At 44.7% G+C, this 15774-nt stretch overlaps 1 protein-coding gene and 1 long non-coding RNA gene across 4 annotated transcripts in view; one reads left to right on the top strand and one right to left on the bottom strand.

Moving 5' to 3' along the window:
- The window catches only part of LOC106009243 (uncharacterized), a 6794-nt gene extending 4278 nt beyond the window's left edge, over positions 1-2516 (top strand). The window contains exon 4 of the long non-coding RNA XR_001183340.3: positions 764-2516. This is a non-coding gene — a long non-coding RNA (uncharacterized LOC106009243). The remainder of the gene's footprint in view (positions 1-763) is intronic.
- Tmem231 (transmembrane protein 231) overlaps positions 1-15774 on the bottom strand; it is an 18805-nt gene extending 3031 nt beyond the window's left edge. The window contains exons 1-6 of one of the 3 annotated variants that reach the window (XM_087204350.1): positions 15481-15766; positions 15213-15382; positions 2823-2951; positions 2367-2510; positions 1257-1338; positions 692-805 (exon numbers count right to left, since the gene is read on the bottom strand). In XM_087204350.1, the coding sequence (XP_087060476.1) occupies positions 692-805; positions 1257-1338; positions 2367-2510; positions 2823-2951; positions 15213-15382; positions 15481-15619 (778 nt within the window). In that variant the 5' untranslated portion in view covers positions 15620-15766. Of the gene's footprint in view, positions 1-691; positions 806-1256; positions 1339-2366; positions 2511-2818; positions 2952-15212; positions 15383-15480 lie in introns of all 3 variants that reach the window. The other 2 variants (XM_087204354.1, XM_087204355.1) reach the window with 2 other exon arrangements.

The raw sequence follows: 15774 nt of genomic DNA, 5'->3' as shown, positions 1-15774 counted from the left end.
AATTGCCAAAATGACTAACTGAAGGAGTACTATATTTGTTTGTTTGTTTTTTTGGTACCAGGGATTGAACCTGGGTCCTTGTGCTTGCGAAGCCGGCAGCAGAACCACTGAGCTAAATCCCCGGCCCTGAAGTACTATATTGCCAGTAAACATACTATCAAAACTTGTTAGCAGTTTGGGGGAAATATTTATATTATATAGATAAATATAATTTGGATCCCAAAGTGTTCCTGTAACAGCAGTATGAAAAAAAAAATCTTCATCTGGATATACAGTGAATGAAATAAAGGGGGGAAAGTTGATTTATAGGCTAATGATTTTTAGTGGTTTTTTTTTTTTTTTTTTTGGTACCCGGGATCAAACTTGGGACCTTGAGCTTGAGAAGCAGGTGGTGGAACCACTGAGCTAAATTAAATTCCCGGCGATTTTCAGTTTTGTTTTAAAAGTCCTATTATTGGAATAATGCTGCTGTTGTTTTGTACAAAATCAGGAAGAAGCTGGGTGTGGTGACGCATATTTGTAATCCCAGTACTTGAGAGGTTGAGGCAGGAAGATCACCACTGTGATTTTTGGGCCAGCCTGGGCTCCACAGTAAGTTCAAGGCCAGCCTGAACTATGCAAGGAAGCCTTGTCTCAAAACAAAACAAAAACGAACAAAATTAGGAAGAAATACAGCAGTTGCAGGGCTCACCACTTGTGAAATGTCTGTCTGTGGCGTCCATGAGGCTGGTTGCCAAGTAACCCTTTCGGTGCCTTTCAACAGCCTGGCTCGTGTTCAGTGTGGCACAGCCGCAGACGAGATGCCCTTAGAGGAAAACCTCAGGCCATTGACTGCCCGGCCCAGCACACTGACCAAGCACAAGGCTGGCCTGGGCCCCTCACCGAAAGGACTGAACACATCGAGCCTGTAGCCAGAACCATGGCTGCTTCTGCTCTCTAGGGGTCGCTACTGTGGGGTGAACTGCAGCCTCTCTTCTAGTGAAAAGTGGGAGAGCAAACTGTCTGGGCTTCTCTTACAGGTATGGTAAGGGAACGAATCAATTAGGTACGGGGAAGCTGCGGGGCCGCTGGAGTTGTGGGAAGCACGGGTGGGCAGGATGATGGCAGCAGAAAGGAAGGATCCTGCACACCCGTCCACATCCTGTCACTGCACCTTCGCTGGTTCCGAGATTTTCAGGATGACAAAGGTTCTCATCGTTTCCACTGCCCCCCAAACCAGGAGACTGAGCAGCAGACAGGCTCTCCCCACACCTCACCGTTCCTTTCCTGGTAGGCAGCCACAATGCGGGTGAGGTCGTAGTCGTAGGCAAAAGGGCTGGTCCCGTTGATCACAGACACCTGGGACACAGCAGGAGGTCCAGGTTGAGCTCAGGAGACCTGGCCCTCCCTCCTCCCCTCCTGTTCTCAGCACTGCAGTGGCGGTGGTGATGGTACATAGAATGTCAGCGCTTTTAACCCCCAGGGAGAAACCAAAGGCAGCAGGAACTTGTTTTTAGGGTTGGTGGCAGTAGAGGGGTGCTGGAGGAAGGCGAAGCCTATTTGGGAAAGAGGGTCAGGAAAGGACATTGCTCAGGGACCAGAATGAGCGGCCCAGTATGTTCCATGGTCACCTGGGAGAGGGAATGCTAAGTGCAAAAGCCCTGAGGCAGGCGCTGTTCATGGGTTCAAAGAACAACAAAGAAGCCAGAGTGGCTGGAACACAGCAAGGCGGCAGTGCTGGACAGACAGTGGAGAACTGAGAAATGACAAGTAGGTATCTTGGGAGGTTGCTGGAATGGTGAAATACGACGTGTGTAAACCTTTTATTCCCCCTTGGGATTGGGGTCTTGATATGTTGCCCAGGCTGGTCTCAAGTGATCCTCCTGCTTCAGCCTTGTGATGGCTTGGGCCACAGGTGTCCATCCCCACACCCAGCTGTAAACTTCCTAATTCAGGGCTGGCATATTACGTGTTCCATAAATGGGGGCCAGTATTATTTTAAAAATGCTCTACATGAACATTTTACATGATCATTTGGAAAGCAATAAGCAATTTAGTTTGTCAATAAAGACATTTTTTCCCTCTCTCTACATAGGTGTAAATACAGGTGTACCTTCTCTATATGTGTATATGTGTGTGTGTGTGTATCTTTTTTTTGCGGTACTGGGGATCGAACTCAGGACCTTGTGCTTGCAAGGCAGGCTCAGTGCCACTGAGCTAAATCCCTGGCCCCTTTCTCCATATTCTGAAAGAATTCATGGCAAGAATTCCTCAGGAGTCCTTGTCTGTCACCCACAGGGAAATGCTACTGCCAACTTTTATTTCTCCCTCTTCAAAGAAGGTGCTAAACAGCAGAGACAGCAGAGCTGGATGCCCTGCATCCTTACATTGTATCGGACATCCAGGCCGCTGTAGCTCAGCGGCTGCCTCTGCTGCAGCCTCAGGTCTCCGTTCACGTACAGCTGGGCCCCCGGCACCACGCAGGAAGACTGGAGAAAGGCCATGCTCTGCATCACGAATGTCGACATCCTCTGAAATCATCAGGAGGAGAGAATACACAACTGCTGTCACATCTGAAGGGCTCTGGGTCCAACAGTCACCTGTCTGTGGCTGAAGCTAAAGGGTCTTTACAAACCTGGGCCAGTTCTGTGGGAAACGCTCTGCCCAGGCCCTCTGAGCTATTTCTCATTCTCATAAATTAATAGGACTCCAATGAAGAACATTCCGTTTTCCTATGTTAAATTCCCCATGACACCCCAGGACAGCTCCTAGAAAGCAGGAGGCAGGCTCTGTGCTATGAAAAGACAGGAGGGAGGGACAGGCCTCCCTAGGCACTGACTCACGTGCAGCTGGTATGAGAAGGTCAGGATGAGCTGCACACCGAGGACGTGCTCTGTGGACTGCAGGGGAAGCTCCAGTTTAAAATGCAACATGTCCATCTTCCCATCTCCATTCCTGTCTTCTTCTCTAGTCTAGGAAACCCAGAGAGAGCCAGTGGGCCTGGTCTTTAGTAAGTCTGAGAAGAGTCGCACATAGTGACCCATTGTCCTCCGTATGCAGGCATCGTCTCTATCACCAACAGAAAGGAAGCTAACGAGTGCACATGGATCAGTACAGGGAGAGACACGCAACGTGAAGGGGCCCTCTGCCTCTCTCTACTCAGGCCTGGCACGGCGAACAGAATGGGAATTTAAAGTGGCAATAACCTCAACAGTATCTCTTTTTTTAGGTTTTTTGAGACAAGGTCTTGCTCTGTAATTCTGGCTGGCTTTGAACTCACTATGTAGCCTAGGCTGGCCTCGAACTTGCAGCAATGCTCCTGCTTCAGCCTCCCATGTACCACCATGCCTGGTTCTTTTTTTTTTTTTGTACTGGGGATCAAACTCGGGACCCTGCACTTGAGAGGCAGGTGGTGGCAACACTGAGCTAAATCCCCAGCCCAGCTCTTATTCTTTTTTAAAAAATAAACATGCCTGTAGTGCCTGCCTGGCAAGCACAAGGTCCTGAGTTCCATCCCCAGTACTGGAAAAAAGAAAAAAAAAAAATCTCAATAACTTTTTTTTTTTGGTTCCGGCGATAGAACTCAGGCCCTTGTGCTTGCAGGGCAGGCGCCGGAACCACTGAGGTAAATCTCTGGCAAAAAAATAAATAAATATGGCTACAATTGTACAGAAAATTGAAATAGGTCATCAGAATTGTCTGCTGCTTCTCTAGAAGTCAGTTTTTTCTTTGAGGTGCTAAGCTTGGGCCTAGGTTATCCTCCTACCTCAAACCAGCTTTTTAAAATAGGATAAATAAGTAAATAAAATAAAATAAGAAAACAAGAACAAAACAAAACTCTAACCTAGTCATTATGCATTTTCCAAATAAATGCAACAGAAAATCACCAAGCTCTATTTATACACTCTTAAACCACAATTTGCTTTGGATTCTTGATGTGGGACTATCTCATCATTCATGTCAGCATTTTAAGCCTTATGCATCTTTTAATAGCAATCAATAAGATGAGAAAGGAAGCTCAGCAAAACCAGCAAAGGATCAAAACCACACATATTTTATAAATTATGAACATAAAAGTGAAGAAAACCAATAAAAATCTGAGGAGAACAAAAGATAAATCACAGCTCATAAATCATAAGTCATAGGCAGACAATGAGTATAGGCCGGGAGTGGTGGCACATGCCTGTGATCCCAGCACTTAGGAGGCTAAGGCAGGAGGATCACCTTGAGGTAGAGGCCAGCCTGGGCTACATAGTACGCTCAAGACCAGCCTGAATTACAGAGCAAAACCCTGTCTCAAGAAAAAACAACAAAAAAAGTCAAGTCTACTATGCAGAGCAAGTATTATCCTCCCTGTATGGATGAGAAAATAAAGGCTCAGGGAGGTTGGGGATTTATCAGAGGTATACAGCTAGTAATGGTGAAGACAGGATTTGAGATCAGTTCTTTGACTTCAAGTTTAGGGCCCTTTCTTGAGCCCCCTTCCCCCAGGCATGTTGGTTAGGACAAATCTTTTTGCAAAAAGTCTCATATTTGCTCTTTAGTGCACCTTTAGCTTCAAGTTCACAGAACCATAATTACTGTCTTCTTGCTAAATACCCTCATTAACCTATCAAGTATTTTTTGAGGCCCTATGATGGGCCAGGCCAGTGTTGGCCAATGTACAGCATGCCTGCCACAGGGGCTGTTTGTATTATTGAAAGCGCTAAAGGGTTCACCATCACTGGGCTAGGCAGTATTTGAGATACTGGGAATATAGTGGTAAACAAAATTGACAAAATCTTCACCTTAATGGAACTAAGATTCCTAGCAGGAAAGGCAGGGAAAAATATAGCAGTAAGTACCGGGTAGTGTTAAGTGCCACGTCCGGGGAAGCAGGCTAGAGTTAGAGCGCAGTGAGGGCAGAAATACGAATTTTTTATGGAAAATTCAGGATGACCTGGCTTGTCAGCGACCCGAATGAAGAGGGGTGACAAAGCACAGAGATATCTGGGGAAAGGGATCTGGCGACCCGAGGGCCTGTGCTCCGAGTGCACCCAGGCCTGGGCACCGATGAGCGGTGACCCACAGGGGACCTGAGCCACGCTGGGCTCCGACCCAGCATCTGGCAACAGGGGGTGCAGTCTGTGATCGCCTGCACCTCGGACGAAATGGATCCTTTTTTTGAGGTACTGGGGATGGAACTCAGGACCTTGCACTGGCAAGGCAGCCAGTGGCACCACTGAGCTACATCCCCAACCCTGAAATAGATTCTTTAATTCAATTTAGTTCAAAGTAAGTGTAGCTACGTGAGGCAGGGGTAGTGCAGGCACTCGGAGGGGCACACGTCCCCAGCACAGCTCAGGTCAGGGTGTGAAATCTGATCGCTCCACCTTTGGTGGAGAAAATTCACGTCACACTACCTGATTACTGTGGGGTTACACGTGTGACCAGGAGCCGTGTTTGTGTGCACTGACTGTCTCATCGGATCCCTCCACACACCTGAGACAGGGAGGAAGCACATGCCCTCTAGAAAGGTAAGCTGAGGCTAAGAGATGGTACAGAACTCAGCAAGCAATGGACTGGACTGCGACTTAGGTTTACTGACTCCTGATTCTTTGCTCCTTCTTTAGCTCAGCTCAGATGAACACTAATTTCAAAGATTTCTGGTGGTAGAGGACAAGCCTTTAAAGATACACAGGATTCGATTCCTGGTACTGAAAAAAAGATAAGAGGAAATTGAAGGGGCTTAAGGTGGTGCACGCCTGTAACCTCAGCATTCTGGGAGGCTGAGTCAGGAGGATTTTGATCTCACATCCAGCTGGGGCAGCTTAGTGACTTAGTGAGGCCCTGTCTCAAAATAAAAAAGAAGCTAAAGCTTGGAAACAGCCCAAGTGCCCATCAACTGGAAACTGGATAAAGAAGATGTGGTGTTTTTTTTTATAAAACGGAGTACAACTCAGCCATAAAGAATGAGAAACTAGAGTCATTTATAGCTAAATGGATGCATATTGAGGCCATACTCTTTTGTGTTTTGTTTTTTGGTACCGGGGATCAAACTTGGGTCCTTGTGCTTGCGCAGCATGTGGTGAAACCACTGAGCTAAATCCTGGCCCTGAGGCCATACTCTTAAGTGAAATAAATAGGACACACAGGTGTAAATACCGAATAGTTTCTCTTGAGAAACTGAGAGTGTAAATAAGGATTAAAAGGATTAATAACTAATAATTGATACTTTGAAATAGGAAAAGGTCCAAAGGGATAGGGGTGGTGGGAGGAGATGGGGAAAGGAAAGAAGGGAGAGGAAAAACTATGAGAAAAGAAAAAAAAAAACGGAAACAAAGTCTATGTAAATAGGGAAGGGTGGAGGGGTGAAGGGCGCACAGGTAATGGGGAAAAAATAAGAACCAAGATACATCATGTACAGGTACAAGCACCCAATGATAAATGTAAATGTACTGTATACCTAAAATGTACCAATAAAAGAATTTAAGCAAAAAAAAAAAAAAAAAAAAAAAAAAAAGAAAGGGCTGGGGACATAACGGGAGAGGGGGGAGATATGGAGGAAATACTAATATATTAGAAAATGCAAATCCATCCACTTGTACCAATAAGAGTCCAATTAGCAAAAGAAGAACTAAAACAGGTTTGTTTTTCCCTCCAGCACCAGGGATTGAACTTAGGAGTTTGCAGTTGTGAGGCAGGTGTGCCGCCAGTGAGCTAAATCCTTGGCCCCTAAAACACCTATTTTTAACAAAGAGAATTTAGTAGTAACCTAGGTATTAGAAAATTAAACAGGGAAAGGAGAATGTGTGGTAATTCCTACTGCCAAAATAAAAATTAAAAGAAATAAAAACAAACCCAAGGGGCCAGGGACTTAGCTCAGTGGTTTCACCACCTGCTACGCAAGCACAAGGACCCGAGTTCCATCCCCGGTACCAAAAACAACAACAACAAAACAAACCCAAAAGTTCATAAAAGGAAGAAAACCCCATTCATCTGGCCTCTTAAATAGGCTTTATTTAATTTATTTATTTTTTTGGTACCAGGGATCAAACTTGGGTCCTTGTGGTTGCAAGGCGGTGGAACCACTGAGCTAAATCCCTGGCCCTTAAATATGCTTTGAAATGATGTAGAGCGGGGCATGATGGCGCACACCTGTAATCGCAGCACTCAGGAGGCTGGGGCAGGAAGATTGCTGCAAGTTCGGGGCCGGGGGCTACATAGTGAGTTCAAGATCAGCCTGAATTACATAGCAAGACCTTACCTCCAAAAAAAAAAAAAAAAAAAAGGCTAGCCTATTTTTAAGTGGCTCTTGAACTCTCCCTTACACACTTTCCAATTGGTTCTTAGGGACTAATGTGGGTTTTTTTGTTTTGTTTTGTTGTGGTGATATTAGAGACTGAACCCAGGGCCTTCGCACTAATCTATTTCCTCAACCCTTACTTAATTTTTATTTTTGGATGGGAGTCTCACTAAATTGCTAAGTTGCCCACGCTGGGCTCAAACTTTCGATCCTCCTGCCTCAGCCTCCCAGAGTACTGAGATTACAGGTGAACGCCACAACATCCAGCTGGAATACTGTTTTACTGCTTTCTCTGGGGTTTTCTTTGAAGTTCTGGTGCCCCAGTGGCAGGTTTTGTCCCTAGAACTTGTGATGTTTGCACAGGGGTAGGCAATGGGAACTAGGCAGAACCTCGGACCTGGCCCAGACACAGTCTGAGGTCCGAGCGGAGGAAGGGGCCCCGCAGCACCCTCCCCCACCGTGTCCCCCCAGCTACGGCCCCCGCGTCTTCTGCCACCACTGAGGCCTTAGAGAGCCACCTCAGGCTCTTGGGGGAACGGACCCTCAACTCTTCTCTTCTCCAGTTAAAAATAACAACTAGACTTTAAGGCATTAAAAACAGGGACTTTAGAGATGCACTGCGCCCTGAGCCACTACAGCAGAGGCGATGCTGTGACTTCGGAAGCGTTTTTCCAAATTAGCAACTGCAAAGCCACCTCCCTGTGTTTGGTCAAGTCTTGATCTAAAAACCATGGCTCCTGGCATCAGTTTCCCATGCAGGCTGGAGCCAGTCTGGCTTGATGTTCACAGTTAGAAAATTTAAAACAATTTGCCACAATGGAAAAGTTTGGCAGTTCCTCAAAAGGTTAAATATAGAATTGCCACATGGCCTAGCAGTTCTACTCCTCAGTATATCCCTAAAATGATGGAAAACAGATACTCAAATATTTATTCATGCATGTTCACAGCAACACTATTCACAATAGTGGCAACAAATAAAATGCCCACCAGTTGAGGGATGGATAACGAACTTTGGGTATACCCATACAGTGGAATATTACCCAGTTGTCAAAAAGGATGATGCACAGCTGGGGATTTAGTTCAGTGGCACTGTGCCTGCCTCACAAGCACAAGGTCCTGAGTTCAATCCCCAGTACTGGAAAAAAAAAAGAATGAAGGCTGGGGATTTAGCTCAGTGGTTCCATCGCCTGCTCGCAAGCGCAAGGTCCCAAGTTCGATCCCCAGTACCAAAAAAAAAAAAAAAAAAAGGAAGAAAGAAAGAATGAAGCACTGACATATGCTATAACTTGGATGAACTTGAAACTATTATGCTGATGTAGTAAAACTACACCCCAAAATCACATATTGTATTATTCTGTTTAGGTGAAATATCCAGTACAAGTAAACCCAGAGGGTGGATTGGCAGTTGCCAGGGGTAGGAGGGAACAGAGAATGGAAAGTGGCTGCCAAATGAGTTTTCTTTTGGAGTAATGACAATGTTTTGGAACTAGATAAGGGTGCTGATTGCACAATATCGTGAATGTACTAAATGCCACTGAATTGTTCACTTTAAAATGTTTAATTTTATTACTCAGGCCTAGTGGTGCATGCCTGTAATCACAGCACTGAGGAGGTTGAGGCAGGAGGTTCTCCAGGAGTTTGAGGCCAGTCTGGGTTACAAAGTGAGACCCTGTCTCATGAAACAACAATAAATAAATAAAAATGTCTAATTTTATGTCAAACTTCACTGGAACAAATTTTTAAAAATGTAATGAGTATGAATTATAGAAGGAAATATTTAACTGTTGAAGATATTGATAAAGATTTTAAAAAATAAAAAATTGGGGCCAGGGATTTAACTCAGTGGTGCCGCCACCTGGCTCAAAAATAAAAGGTCCAAAATTCGATCTCAGGCACCTAAATAAATAAATAAATAGACAGATAGATAGATAAATAAATTTGATGCAATAGGACTAAGAGTATAAAATACAAACAAGAAGGAAAAGTTATGAGAAAAGGAAAAAACAGAAACAAAGTCTTTGTAAATAGGGAAGGGTGGATGGAGGGTGTGAAGGGAGCACAGGGAATGGGGAAAAATAAGAACCAAGATACATCATGTACAGGTACAAGCACCCAATGATAAATGTAAATGAATTGTATACCTAAAATGTACCAATAAAAGAATTTAAGCAAAACAAAGATATATTCAGTTCCCATCCAGTTCTCTTCACTTGAAAGCTACCTGAATTACATTTCTCTGTTCTTCATTGCAAAAAGGGGGTATGACCTCCTGCTCTGGGGCTACTGTGAGGATTAAGGAGAATATGTATTTTATTTAAAAAAAATATATATATATATTTTAAAAATATATATATATATATTTTAAAAATATATATATATTTATCGGTACATTTTAGGTATAAAATACATTTACATTTATCAATGGGTGTTTGTACCAGAACATGATGCATCTTAGTTTTTACTTTTTCTCCCATTACCTGTGTAGCCTTCACCCCCTCCACCCTTCCCTATCTACAGAGTTTGATTCCATTTTTTTCCTCATAATTTTTTTCTTTCCCTTCTTCCTTTTCCCTTCTACCATCCCCAAACCCTTGGACCTTTTCTTATTTCAAATTATCAATTATTGATTTTAATCATTTTCATCCTTATTTACACTTTCAATTTCTCACACTAGAGAAACTATCCAGTATTTACACATGCGTGTCCTATTTATTTCACTTACGAGTATGGCCTCAATATGCATCCATTTAGCTATAAATGTCTCTAGTTTCTCATTCTTTATGGCTGAGTAGTACTCCATTTTATAAAAAAACCACATCTTCTTGAGAATATATATTTAAAAAAATTAATAGCTAACACTGAGTCATCACTGCACGTCAAGTAATATGTAAGGGACCATAAATATATTATGGAAGACAAAATGCTTATCATAGGCCTAAGGCACAGTGAATCAGTATGTGCATGTACCATGTTTTGTTTATCCATGCATCTGCCTGTGGCCATTTGTGTTGTTTCCGTGTCCCCCCCCTGCTGTTATGAATAATGCTGCTGTGAACATGTGTGCACACATTCTTGTGCAGACATACTTCAGATTTCTTGGGTATCTAAATAGGAGTGGAAATGCTGGATCATAGAATGTTCAGTATTTTGGGTTTTTTTTGAAACAGGGTCTCGCTATGCAGTTTAGGCTGGCCTTGAACTCACTGGGCCATTTGCCCCACCCCTTTAACCATTGCCCGCTTCCAGCTCTCTGAGCTGATCTTCTCTTTCTGCTCTCAAACCCCTTGGATGAAACTGGAATAAATCCTGATCCGAGCCAGGATAGCTCAGCTGTGAGCCAGGGCTGATCCACACTGTGTAGCCCAGACTGGCCTTGAACTCCTGGGGATCCTGCTGCCTCAGCCTCTCAAGTACTGAGTTTACAGGTGTGCAACACCATGCCAGCTTTTTTGCCTTTGTTTTATAAAGGCACTTCCTATTTTTTTTTTGTTTAAAAATAACTATCTTTAATATTTGAAAATCTTAGAGGTTGGGGGTGTAGCTCAGTGGCAGACTGCTTGCCTAGCATGTGCATTGTCTTGGGTTAAAGCCCTATCACTGCAAAAATAAATTCATTAATTAACTAAATAAAAACCTTAAATATGCATTACTTTCCTGTGGTATGAAATTAAAAAGGTACAAAAGGGTATAAAGTAAAAAAGTTTTCCTCCCACCCTAATCGCAGTGATCCAGCTCCTTTCCAGGGAACCATCAATGTTGTCAGTTTCCCCTGTGTCCTCCCAGAGCTGTCAAAGCTTCCAGCCAAAGTGTCAGGTTCTGAGCTATCCTCCCCACTAGCTCTAGGTTTGCACTTTCTGCTTTTTCCTAGGGTTTTCTATTATTTTTATAGAAATGGAAGCACGCCATACGCAACTTTTTGCTTTTTATATGCATCAATTCGTCTTTGAGAGGATCCCATTCAGTATTTATATATCCACCTCATTAAAAACCAACAGGGGGTGCTGGGGATTTGGCTCAGTGGTTCCATCGACTGCTTCTCAAGCGAAAGGTCCTGGGTTCGATCCCGGTACCAAAAAAAAGGGCTGGGGATGTTGCTCAGCAGCACAGCACCTGCCTGGCAAGCGTGAGGTCCTGAGTTTGATGCTCGGTACCCCCAAAAAACCAAAAACCAAAAAAAACCCAACAGTGGGTTTGTGGGTGCAGCTCACACCGGGAAACCCTGAGATCATTCCTCAGTACCAACAAACAAATCCATGCATCACATTCCACTGGGTAGATGTGTAATTTCTTTGGATCTTCTATTGATTTGTTTACAATGATCAACAGTTTTACATATGCATTCACTATGTACAAAAACCTTACTGGAAATAAAGCAGGTGCATTTAATTTTTTTTCCAGTACTGGGGGTCAAACTCAGGACCTTGCATTTGAGAGGGAGGCTCGGCGCCGCTGAGCTAAATCCCCAGCCTGGGTGCCTTTAGTTTTGATAAATAGGGCCCCAAATATCTTTTGGGTTGCTGTTCAGGTCTTTTTTCCCCAAAGTATCTTCTAATTCACTTTTTTGCTATCACATGGTTTCATATAATTCCTAGGCCAAGAGCTCAGCCAGGAAAACAAATCCTTCACTGAGAAAGACAATAGGTTATAAATTATAGATAGACATTCACCTAGAGTAAAAAAAAAGACTAAGAAAGAGGAGTTTGGGTCTTGCATTTTACTAACAGTGTAAAACTATCCAGGCTGGGAATGTGGTTCAGTGGCACAGTCCACGTGCAAGGCCCTGAGCACCACAACAACGAAGACAATGACAACAACAGTAGTATTAAAGAGGACGGTATGGGTACCCTAAAAGTAAGAGGCTGCCTTGGCTTCTCGGGTTTCAAATCGGAATCTGCATACAGAAGTGTGGAGAGACCATGGGCGGTGCCCCAAGGGAAAGTTTCTGTTTACAGAGATAAGAGGTCAACTTGTACAACTACAAATGAACCAAGGAATGAAACCTAATGCTTATTTTCATTTTCATGATTATTGTAAGTTTTCATTACTATTTCTTAGACTCCAATAACCAGGAGTGTATGACAGAGAGGGATATACAAATGTAAACCAAAAAAAATGCTTCCAAAATTCAAGACACAAAACGCTACCTTTTTAATTTTTGAACAGGGTCTGTCTCACTATGTAGTGCAGGCTGGCCTCAAACTCATGGTGATCCTCCTGCCTCACCTTCCTGAGGGCTGCCATTACAGGCCAGGCGAGCATCACCATGACAGGCACAAAATGCTATCTTAATGTAAAATGTGCAAGTTAATTATTTTAAGGTTTGGATGAACGCAGGGCAGGGCCGTGTGTCCTAGGGTGGCACTCTTCCACTGAGCAACACTCCCACTTCCCCCCAGAATGTGTTTTCCTTTCTGGAAAGGAAATATATGAAATGTGGAACCTAAGCAGTATAGTAAATACATGGAGAAGAGTAAGTCTGCCTTGGGCTAGGGTTGTAGTTTACTGTAGAGTATTTGTTTAGCATGCCCTGGGCCCAATCCCCAGTACTGCCAAACAAAACAAAAACAAGCCTAAAACAAAACCCTAAGTCTACCTCCACATTAGCTCTCATCCAGCCCCTCTCCCCCACTCCCAGAAAATTATAATCTCAAATAAGAAAAAAAAACCAGCAATGATCAGTGAGGAACAACTGAAAGAACTACTGTGTGTCTATGCCAGACATGATGGTGCATGCCTGTAGTCCCTCAGGAGGCTGAGGCAAGAGGATCCCTGTGAATTTGAGTCCAGCCTGGGCTCCATAGTTAGTTCAAGGCCAGCCTGGAATACATAGCGAGACCTTGTCTCAAAAAGGAAAGAAAGAAAGAGAGAAAAAAATGTGTGTCCATTGGAGACTGAACCTAGGGTTTCAAGGATGTATCTGCTCTATCATGAGCTACACTCCTAGCCTTCTACTTTTATTTAATAATATAAAAATATCTGATCATTCAAAGCATTCAATAATATTACAGGATACATGTGGCTTCCACAGAAAATATATATTTTTTGTTAGTACTGGGGATCGAACTCAGGACCTTGTGCTTGCAAGGCAGGTGCTGGAACCACTGAGCTAAATCCCCAGCCCCACAGCAAATATTTTTATCTCGGTTTTTCCCTGACTAGAGCATGCAGCACGGTACCTCCACATCTTCAGATATCTGTGTTGGCTTCTTCAGGTCTCAGTTTTGAGTCCCCACAAGGAGAGATGAAGATCTAGCTTCCCTCTCCTTCCACCAGAGCCCAACACACACACACACCTCTCTCACCCCCCAAGAGAGTTCAACTCAGGTACTGGCCAGTTAATATTCAGCATTCACAGGGCCAGGGATTTAGCTCAGTGGTTTCGACGCCGCCTGCTGCAAAAGTGCAAGGACCCGAGTTCGATCCTTGGTACCAAAAAAAAAAAAAAAAAAAAAAAAAATTCAGCGTTCACATAACTAAGACTATGCCATTTCTACTTGCAACTCTGATATTTCCTTCCTCACTCTTCCTTACTTTTTGTTTCTCTGTAGTTAATAATTATTTTATTTGCTTGTTTAGTTTGACATTTAAGAGTCTAAGATTTAAGCTGGGCATAATGATGTCCCTGTCATGCCAGCTACTCTGGAAACTGAGGCTGGAGGATCACTTGAGCTTAGAAGTTAGAGACCAGCATGAGCAACATAGTGAGACCTACAGTCCCCATTCATTCAATCAGCCAATTAAAAACATATATAGTTTAACATTTAGTCAAAATCTTACTGAAATATTGTCCCTAATAGTGAAAACTTGAAATAACACAAGTACCTACCAAAGAAGGGGTTGAATGCATCACAGTATTCCCATATCCTGAAATACTCTAAAGTTCATTAGCAAGTACTGATACATGCATCAAACTGAGCCTTTAATTTTCTGTTATTATCTATATCTGTAACTTTTTTGTTTGTTTTTTGAGACAGGGTCTCACTGTGTAGTTCAAGCTGGCCTTGAACTCACTAATGTAGCCCAGGCTGGTCTCAAACTCTCAGTGATTCTCCTGCCTCAGCCTCCCCAGTGCTGTGATTATAGGCATAAGCCACCTCGATGAGCACCTGTAACTCTTTAATATTTGAAAATGAGTATACACTTTGGTAATCAGAAAGAATACAAATATTTTAAAGTAATCTGAATCATATTTTGTTTGTAGTTATTCAGATATTTTAAATTTTTTTACCTTTCTTAGTCGCAGGAAAAAGTCTGAATCCTTTTTCCCTATTCACACAAGTTTGCTTTGTAGGCCAGGCATGTTAGAGATTATCTGAAGAGATTCAACTTTGCAGCTAGGAAAACCAGGGTTTTCATACATACTTCTACAGGAAAATGTTTTCAGAAAATGAATGGAAAAGAGAGTGACTGTAAAGGTTATGGTACACCAAATACTAAACTGCAAACAGTAAAATGCTTTAATTTCACCCGGACAACGGCAGGAGGGAGTAGCAGATAAAGGGACAAGTGCAGACGGGCGCGGCGTGGCCAGAGCGCAAGCTGGACAGAAGTCGCTTAACCAATCAGCTCTTTGGCTTCCACAGAGCTAGTCTGCTTAAAAACTGCCTTTCGGTCCCTACACGGTTGTGGTTAGCGTAACAGAGTTCGGCCTTCAAGGCCCCTCAAGCGGCATCACATGCACCCTTTCATCAGCCCACGCCTACGGAAATGCCCAGGAGGCCGGCGGTCCCCAGGCTCCGCAGTCCCCGCGCACACACGCACGGCGGGGCGGTTCTGGGAGTCGTGGACGTGAGGGAGAAAGTGAGAAGCACGACAGGTCTACTCTCGAGGAACGCTAGCCAGAGTGGCCACGTTACAAGCGCCGTGGGCCCGCGAGTCGCTAGGGTCCCTGGAGTCCCCGGGGCCGCGCCCCTCTCCACCCCGGCCCGCCGGGTCGGGAACCACGCACCGAGACGAGCGGGACGCGCAGCCGGCCTCCCTGTAGCCGATTGAAGGCGGGGAACGTGCTCCAGGAGAGGAACCCACCCTGCTCGGGTTGCAGCAGGGCCACGAGCAGGACCTGGTGCAGGAAGCGCACGGTCGGCTGTTCCTCGTAGCTGCTGCGCTTCAGCCAGAACCCTGAGTTAGAGAGGGCGGCGGGGAGGTCAGGAGGTCAGGAGGCCCGCCGGGCCGCGGCCCACGGGCAGTAGGGTCGCGCGCCGCCGGGCCAGGCTCACCGTGGCTCCGGAAGGCCACCAGCAGCGGCGGGATGTAGGTGAGCACGGCGGCCAGCAGCAGGAACAGCGCGGCCTTGGAGCAGAGCCCCGCACGGTAGCCGCGCTCGGCCGGGTGGGAGAAGAGCTCGTAGAGCGCCATGAGCACCACTTGTACACCGGGGCTCCCGCGCGATTCCAAAGGGATGAACACGTTTGGCTTCTCCTGGTTGCCGTCGTCGCCGTGGTTTCCACGGCAACCGACGGCCAGAAAGGAACCAATAGCAAGGACGCTGGGCTTCAGCAGGGATGGGGTGA

This window comes from Heterocephalus glaber, unplaced genomic scaffold (genome assembly GCF_053883595.1).
Source record: "Heterocephalus glaber isolate CG9 unplaced genomic scaffold, H.glaber_assembly_v1.0 deba00000071, whole genome shotgun sequence".
In the NCBI taxonomy this organism is placed as follows: Eukaryota; Metazoa; Chordata; class Mammalia; order Rodentia; family Bathyergidae; genus Heterocephalus; species Heterocephalus glaber.
This window is presented reverse-complemented; position numbering and strand designations above follow the sequence as displayed.